Here is a 9156-nt window from a genome sequence, read left to right as displayed (position 1 = left end):
CTGTGTCTCCAGTGCGCATTGGCGCGCCCCGTCACGTGGGTGTCTAGACACCCTGTCGCTTAAAAAAAGTGATTGTGTTGCGCAAACAAGAGATCAAGTAGCTAACAGCCAGAGAAATTCTGGTGTAGAAAAGTTACATTCTGAAGAAATTGTAGTATTAAATTAATCGAACTTTGAAAAAGAATGCAACAATTTATATGAAAATTGAATATAATATGAAAGTTTGATTTGTTTTAATAACAGCTGTCAGCATAAAATAACTTTTTTGGGCGGTGGTGTCTTTGGCCTGCAGGTATGGAAGTGTTTTGAAAGTGTACTTTAACTCTCCTTAGAACTATTAACTATTGTTCACCCGATTTTATTGTATGCAATGAGAGCTTATACATTTGCCCGCAAACATAGAGGGCAGCACATATCAAATCTTCGGATTTGCTTATTAGGTTATCTGGATGCAGGCCTAGCAGTTGGGATGATGATGATGATGATGATAATAATAATAATAATAATAATAATAAAAGCGCTTTTTGTAGTCTGCATGTGTATGTTTTGCTGCCTCCCTCTGGATACAGCTCGTTCTCAAGGCTCTCTGTTCATATTCAAAGTTTCCCACTAGTTTATGGATTTATGCACCTGAGACATATACCATTTTCGGGACCTGTTGTGCAACATATAATAATAATAATAATAATAATAATATTTATTATTATTATTATTATTATAAATAATAATACTTGATTACAAGTTTCAGTGACTACTCCAGTTTTCTTTATCTGCCTGTTGAAGCTTTATTATAGTTACACTCACTACCTTATTGTGTCGGGTAACATACTGCTGACGGAAATAGAACGATAGGGTGCTGTTGATGTGTTGTGCTGTGATAGACACACTCAGCGCTGACGTCCATTAACCTAATTGTTTCAGTACAACAGCACCAGGCTGAGCGACAAGAGACTCGGGGAAGGAAGGTACCCCTTGTTTTTTTTTTACTGTCAGACAATACAGTTTTATCCTGAGATTTACTGAACTGCCTGTTATGATTCCCTTCAATTATTTTCGCATGCACGTCTGAAAATCAGGATATTGCCCTGATAATTAGTAGCATAGCAGTTTGTTCGCAAATCACATAAAGGTAAATATTATCAATTAGGTTCGTATAGATACGTAGACTTATGGGCACAAATGCGTGAAGGTGAACCCGCGAAGCGTCATTGGAGGAGAAAAAAAACCAATAGTTTCACATAGCCTACCGCTGGAGAACAGCAATGTAGTCAGTCGCAGACTGAGTTAATGCAAACTAAAAAAACATAAAATGGTGTGGCGTAACCGGGGTTTTTACCAATTAATATAAAAATAAATATCCCTGTCAAATCAGTGACAGCATGATTGCGTGTGGTTTTATCATTCAGACCGACGGGAAGGAAGAGGAGATTACTTCTGGCCCTTTAAGCGGTTGCAATGGCCGGGCGGACAGAGATCTCTTGTGTGAGCGAAGAATACCGCTGTAGCCTAATTGTGTCCTAGACAGTAGGGGAGGCGCAGTATGTTAATATGGGTGCCAGTCAGTGTCGCTGCAGGGCAATGGGATGGATGATAATGATGATGGGATATGTGTGTTTGGGAGGCGCCGCCAGTCAATGGCTCGGTCCCATTGTTCCCAGATTCCCCACTGGCGCCGCACAAGAGCTGTAGTCAACTAGCAACGTCCGAGATTTAAGGTAGTCTGGCAGTTGCTCGCTGCAGTAGGGGGGAGAGTTTCGTTTTACGCAGTCTGTTTCAACCCACTGCAATTTCTTGTCGCCGGTTTGATGACTCTCTCACAGTGCTACTTTAAACCTGGAACGCGAGTCACTTTCTTGGTTCTGGATTGCCTCAGGAAATACGGGACAAAACACACTGGAAGAACTGATATAAATTTAGCACAATATTTCCGTTTTTACTGATTTGGGTAGTTCTTTTTAAAAATAGGCACTATATATTAGGTACAATATTCAAACTATCTTTCAAACCCTGCTGTCTGTTTGGTTATATAGCTTTATGTCTCATTTCTATTACTTCTAATTACACCTCAGTGTGGCTTAAAACGATCTTACTCCACTTCAGCAACATTAAAGTGATCCTGAAAATACTGGACTTAGAATCTCCGAAACAGTCCTCAGTCTTAAGTCAGGCAGAATTTCCACAAACTTCAGCTATTTTATCTGGTATCATTTCATGTCAGTACTCTAGCTGTTGTTTTTTTCAAACACTATTTTGAAATTACCTGTGTTGAGCTGAATATTTTTGGCCCATTTTACCTGACTAACTTAATAAATAATGGAAGTAAGCTGTGTTTGTGTAAGAATATGGTAGCCTAAGCATTTGGCACGAGTCATTGATCTGGTAAAACTGATATCTGATATTCTAAAAATATGAACTGGAAAAATAAAATACAAATCCATTGTTTCATTTGCAGCAGGCTTTAACTTCCTGAAGACTTACAGACTTATATAAAGGCATAGACCTATGGTGCCATTCGCCCTGCAAGGAAAATGGCTTTTTTTCTGCCTTGTCGCCTTCATGTGAATCCAAATGGTTCACACCCCCGTCCCCTGCCAGTATTAAGACTGCTATTTGGAGCCATCTGTCAACATCTGTAGACTCAGAGATGCTTCAGAGATAGTGATTAAGCAGTACGTACAGCCAGAGAATTTCAGAATTTGTGCCATGGTACTGGTGTGTGAAAGGGGTTTGTCAGAATTTGGCAAAATAACATGCAGTGGGCATACACTGCAGCTGGAGAAGAGCTGAGTGCAAAGAGAAAAAGAAAGCCCCATCTCTCATTAGCTAATGTCAACTCATGTTACTCTGACAACAAAATAAGCACTTTACACAAACATTTTTAAATCTTCAGCATGACATTATATCATTTTCTACTACAAGAAAAATGTGAATAAATGGAAATAAAAACCCTTCCAGAATTGAATGTACTTTATACAATGATAGCCAACTGGCTAAAAGAATTATGTATGATGTGACACTTTGAACTTTGTAAAACAATCGATAAAAATGAAACATTTTAACATAAATTTATGCAATGCTTAGCCTGCAAACATTTACATCTTATACTAGGCTTCCCTCCTGCAAATTCTAAAATTAATTTAAAAACGGGAAAAATGGGTAACGGCAATAACATTTTTCATTTTTAGGAGGTAAACAAAAGTTAGTTTACTTTAATGATTTCCATTTCTGTGATTGTGTAAAACTTCAAAGAGGTAAGGAAAGTGCAAAATATCACCCAAACATGCTTTATAACTAAGTCCATTCAAATTTTAAACCCCTTCAACTATGCTGGTTGGTGTACCAGAGTAACAAACACTTCACCTGGGCCACCCAGACATATATGCAAATACCTAAAAAAGAAGTACATACATTAAATGATACCATCTTGCTTTTGTCTTTCAGTTTATTTATTTTTTCAATTGTAAATAATATAAAGACTAGGAAGGCTACACAGGAATCTCATGGAGACAAGTGTTAAAAAAAAAAAAAAAAAAAAAAGCCTAGTACATCTTTCTCCTCCTGATAAATCCCAAACAAGCATCTTGATTTTGTGCAAGTGATCTTGACACAAATTGCAACTGGTCCACAGAAGAACTGAGTTGGGCATGACTCACCTTGCAAAGTTTTGAATCTGGGGAACTGCAGTAAGTGTCACTGCCCTTGAACTCTGCATTGCTGAATCATGAGGTGTTGCCCTCTGGTCAGTGATGCTGCCCTATAAGGTTATAGCACAAAAGCACTTACCATAGCTCCAGAACATAATCACCAATTGTTTCAATCAAACTGGCCCTCTTTCCCATGACCAAGTTTCCATTGTTTATAATGGCGGCTGTTTTTGGATGGATGAAACAAACTCTCACACCACAGCTTACTGCTTCAGTCCAATGTGTATGATCAGCTTCTGTCTTTGTACTATTGTCTTTGTACTGTGTCCTATTACATGGGCTTATTTGCCTTTGCTGCAGTTCTGCTGAAAATACAGGCGTCTTACATACATTTTGAATAAAATTTCTTATTTATATATTAAATAAGACACTGCACACATTCTGAAGTGCCCGATTTCAAAATGCAAGCGGGAAATCTCACCTGAGAATTGAAAGTAGCTATTAAACCAGCTAAATTGGGCAGAAAAGATAGGATGCTGATCTTTATCTTCGGTCCATACATGCCTTTTTAAGTGTTGTTCTCCTTGGAAAAAGCAGCATTGTCCTTCATAGGTGGTCAAGTACTCATCAGACCACGGACCGGAAAGCCTGCTTCACACTGCAGCCTCTTGCACATATGGGTTGTTTAGGGAGTATTGTTTTTTTTTTTTTTTTTACTCTGCTTTGGTTCAGGGCGCTTTGAGTCCAAAGAATAGGAATCAATATAGTAATGGATATCATGATATTCACCCAATTATGTGCCTCTTGATGAATATGAATATGAGTGCTATGCCATCTGCTCACGAAAGAGCACTGCAGCTTAAATGCAAGCACTCCTCTGATGCTCTCACTTACGAGCCAGTGACCATTTTACACCCTATAGTCCACACGAACAGATTGGAGGGGGGAGTAGATCTTGCTGGCAATATTAACCAATCCTACCCTTGGTGGCCAACAGTATCCCACTGCAGTGGACACCCAGGGCATATTCCTGCCTCTAGCCCAATGCATGCTGGGATAGGCTCCGGAACCTCCTGCGACCCTGACCAGGAAAAAGCAAGTATAGATAAAGGATGGATGAATTGTTTAAGTGAAATGGTTTCTTAAATTTTTACCATCACATAAAAAGATTCTATTAGTGTTTTGTTGACTAGTTCATCATTTTGATGGCTTTTTTCCAGTACTATGTGATTTTTTAAAATGGGTACTGCAGTCTTGTATGATAAATTGTAAGTCATAAGAAATATGTATGAGTGATAACAGTAGGTTGTTGCCAGATGGATGCAAATGTGTTTGGGTCAATTGAGTTGTTTATCTTAAACAGAAATAGCCTTGTTTGCATTAGATGTGCATTTTTCAAGAGAAGAACTGAACATATAGGCACTTGTAATGTTTAACAACTCGCTTAAAATGGCCCTGTAAGGCTGTGTTATGACTGACAGACCTAGTATTAACGCCTAAATAGGGGGTGTTAGGGACAGATGGTAGATGGTGTAAATAGTAGTGACAGTGACAAGCAAAGGCAGTTTGTTCACCCAGCATCGTCTACAAGGAGAGAAAGGCTTCAGATAAAAAATGGTGCCATTTATTTCAGTGCCATTTATTTCAGTCAGACAGAGTTACTGTGGCGTGAATAGTCAATGTTTCCCAGCCAGAGCTCAACTTTAACCTACTCCTAATGATTCTATAGCCTTAGTATAATACCACATCATATTTGTGACTCCTGAGACAATACTCCTTGAATCACGCTTGTACATAAACAGCATACAAATACAGTTACGTTTATTTTTGATATGACATCACTCTGAGGATTAAAGGAAAGATTAAAACTGGATATTTACTCAAATGAATTAAGAAGCTCAATAGGGCCTTCACCTAATCAAGAGTAATTATCTTAAATTGATTTTATTAAATACGACTGGATTATGCTATATAATTTGGGGCATTTTAAGCTTAAATAACATTTATTTCTCCACAGACCTGCCAGTGTCATTTAATCTAAAAGCCAGTTATTAAGCCAATATAGTTTGTAAGTTGCCTAGCTGTAGCATATTTCCATTTTAAAAACCAACATTTCCTTAATACAGTTCCCTAAACTGCTCCAGTAACACCATGAAGACTGAGGGGAAAAGGTGGAAAAAGGAATGACTGCAATGTTCCCTTTAGGTATTATAGGAATAGCATGCTTATGAATGTATAAATATTTGTTGAATTTGATGGTGGTGCTGAAATGATGGCTCTAGCAACACTTGGGTTCTGTCTTTATTTTCTTGTGTGTAGATGTTGCTAGTTTCACGTGTCATTTGACAGACAGCTGTATCTCCGACTGTACAGCCCAGTTGTGCTGCCTGTCACCATACTTAGGAACTGGAATGCAGAGTCTACTTTGGGCAAGGGTGACAATTAATGTGGAAACTAACACCTACACTGAGCATGTGCACTTCTAAATCTTTCTACCCCTTCTAAGCCTTACAAGACCAAAAATTAGTTCTCCTATAACTCATGTTTAAAAAAAAATCAATACCAAAGATAACTTCAACTGTCTTTAAACCTATTTACATTGAATTTTAACTGAAAGCATTCCAAGATTAAATATAAACCAGTTATTCTTCCTTAACCACAGCATTAAAATAAGACAGGGAGTTATTCATTCAACTGTGGTACAGCCAAATATATACTGTATTTCACAGACTCAACCTTGAGCATAATGTGCTTTAAAACTTCTTTGAATGCAAACACAGGTGTTTAGTCAGTGCTTGTATGTCTGGCCATTCCTCAAAAACACCAACTACAGTATATCTGCCTTGCCCTTGTAGCTGATTTTTAATAACTGAATGAAGTCTGTCATAGCTAGTGTTCAGGTCACAGCTACAGCATCAAACATCTGGCAGGGGAAAGCTTTGTTCCAACTACATTACCCAGAAGTCAAAGGGAGATTCAGCACAGGTAGCCACCTGTGGTGCAAGACTATGATAGGTGAGGTGGAATGATCCCTCAAAACAAAAAATTTGCCATCTTCAAAGTGTCTAAAGCACCTAATACTTCAAGTGCCATGGGAGGCTTCAAATAAAAAAAATATGTATATTTTCCCAGGTTCTAAGCTTTCCTTTCTTTGAACTTGCAAGTCTTTGTATTGCAGTTATGAGTTTAGTTAATTTCACTTGTTAGAAACCACTATTCTGTGCAAATGTCTTCACGTGTACGTTTTTCAAGGCCATGTTTGCCAAACAACAAACACAATTCTCTGTGTAATATTGGGATAAGAATCGGTTATCATACACATTTTTCTTATTGGTTTTTTAATTTTTTATTGATATAGGTTTACACAGAGGGGAAGATAACCATTGTATTGTAAGCAGGAAGAGGCTTTGGGGAAGATATTCTCATATTCTCAAATTTAAGCCTAGTCTTTTTAATTTGTAAAATATATTATTTTGTGTCATTTTGTTACCTGAGAGTAAAGTAACATTCCAGAGTTATGTCTGTACATGCAAAGCCTTCCTTCAGCCTTTCTTCAGCTGCATATGAGCTTGTAAAATAAATAAAACATCTTTTTATCTCAGTCCATAAACACACCACCAAATAAGAAATTGGTAAGAAAAGCATTTTACTCCATAGTATTTGTGCAGGGATCTGTTGTGTAACAGTAATGTTTGCAACCCAGTATCAGAATATAGCCTGCAGGGAAAAGAAACTGCAACCCCTTTCCCCTTAACAGCACCTCAAGCCTCATATTTTTAGCTAAGGCAATGCATACATATCATATTGTACAATGTATACAATAAATGCACCACATCCCTCTTTTTCTTTTTAAGTAAAACAAGACATAAGAAAATATCCAAAATCACAAAGAATGTCTTCTTTCCAGATTGTCTGGGAAGAAGAAATGGGATAATGCAACAAACATGCTGTTTGTAATTGTCTAAACATTCATGCAATCCCTGAACTATATGGTAATTGGATCACTTTAATGTTAAATGTGTAGGTAACCATCAAATGTACATTTTGTACACATTTGTCTGCCCTCCTATTGGTTTTAAAAAAAATCCACACTTCCCAGTTGCTACAAATCATCCTATTGTGTCCTAAAAGTCATAAACTCAAATGAAGTTCTATGCGGAAAAGCCAATTCTAGTTGGTTCTACTGATGGAATCCGAAATGTTTATTTGGGGTTCTAACATCACAACTCCTAAGTGGAAATAAATAAATAAATAAAATAAAAAAAATCAGATAAAATTTTTAAACAGAGTGGGGGAAAAAAAAAAAAGATTGTGCACATCAAAACATTGGGCTGACTTGTTTTAGCTAGCATGCAACAGTACAATGTGTATGTTTTGGTTCGCAGCCATGCAATAATGATGAAATTTGCCCTTGAGTTGTGTCGTACAAATGAGCTGCTTTACAAATGAATCCAGTCCTGGAAAGGCTGGGCTTGAATTTCATTTCTCTCTCCATTAAACCAAAATACCAAAACAATTTTGTAGCACTTTTTATGTGGGGAACGGAGGAGAACAACGTCAAGACCTTCAGAGGCAATCTTGTGAAAGGAGTTCTGCTGACAGAAATGTTTTTTTTCTGTCTTATGTACATCCCCTTTTTTGGGGACCTTTTGGAAACAAATCCTGTCTACAGGTTAGGAAGAAACCCAAATAATTTCTCAATTGAATATCTGGAGCAGTTTTCTACAATCGGGCTCCATGAAAGCAGGGAAGAAAAGCTTTTAAAATACTGATTTAGCCGTCGCCATGTTATTACATTGTACCCATAATTCAGTGCGGCTGCACGTTTCTCTACCCTCAAATCCCAATGCTACAGCAGTGGAGGTGCCTTTACTTTACAAACTTTCTGCTGATAACAGCCAAAACCAAGAAAGCGCGTGGGACAGTCTTCGATATGTACAGGAAAAACTGCGCAGTAGCGCTTTGAAGGAAGACAAACAGAACACAAACAGAATGACCAGAAACTCCTCTGTTGGGTTTGGATGGAGGCACTTCCAAAGCTACTTACAGACACGCTTCTATATCTCTCTTACACACGCACACGCACACTTGTAGATGCACAAATGTGTACACTCATGCACAGATATCACCAGAGTGCAGATCTGCTGACACATGGCCATACACATAAGCAAGTGCACACACAAGCAGATGGATACATACACAGACACACTCAGCCAGAGTCCATACTGAAGAGCTCAATACCCTGTGGGCTCCAGTGAAGGCCCACCCCGGAGTTGAAGACGAGAGACCAGACATATGGGATGAAGAAATCTTCGGGCTGGTCCTCCTCCACATATTTGAACTTCAGCTCTGGAAACTTCTGCACAGGATATACAACAGTGCAGAAATGGTAAAAACACAATCATGGTGAACCACACACTTCATAAATAACAGTGAATAGCTGAGCTCTCTAAATATTCTGACATTAACGTAAAAAAGGTAAGCAGCTGTGCCAGTTGTGCCAGACGATCGA

General features: G+C 38.2%; 1 protein-coding gene across 3 annotated transcripts in view; it reads right to left on the bottom strand.

Annotated features, from left to right (window-relative positions):
• Positions 1-5246: 5246 nt before the first annotated feature.
• dym (dymeclin) overlaps positions 5247-9156 on the bottom strand; it is a 94596-nt gene continuing 90686 nt past the window's right edge. For all 3 annotated transcript variants that reach the window (XM_035391109.1, XM_035391112.1, XM_035391111.1), the window contains one exon: positions 5247-9003. In XM_035391109.1, the coding sequence (XP_035247000.1) occupies positions 8854-9003 (150 nt within the window). In that variant the 3' untranslated portion in view covers positions 5247-8853. The remainder of the gene's footprint in view (positions 9004-9156) is intronic.

This window comes from Anguilla anguilla, chromosome 14 (genome assembly GCF_013347855.1).
Source record: "Anguilla anguilla isolate fAngAng1 chromosome 14, fAngAng1.pri, whole genome shotgun sequence".
Classification (NCBI taxonomy): Eukaryota; Metazoa; Chordata; class Actinopteri; order Anguilliformes; family Anguillidae; genus Anguilla; species Anguilla anguilla.
The sequence above is the reverse complement of the archived record's forward strand: the minus strand, read 5'-3'. Positions and strand labels throughout refer to the sequence as shown.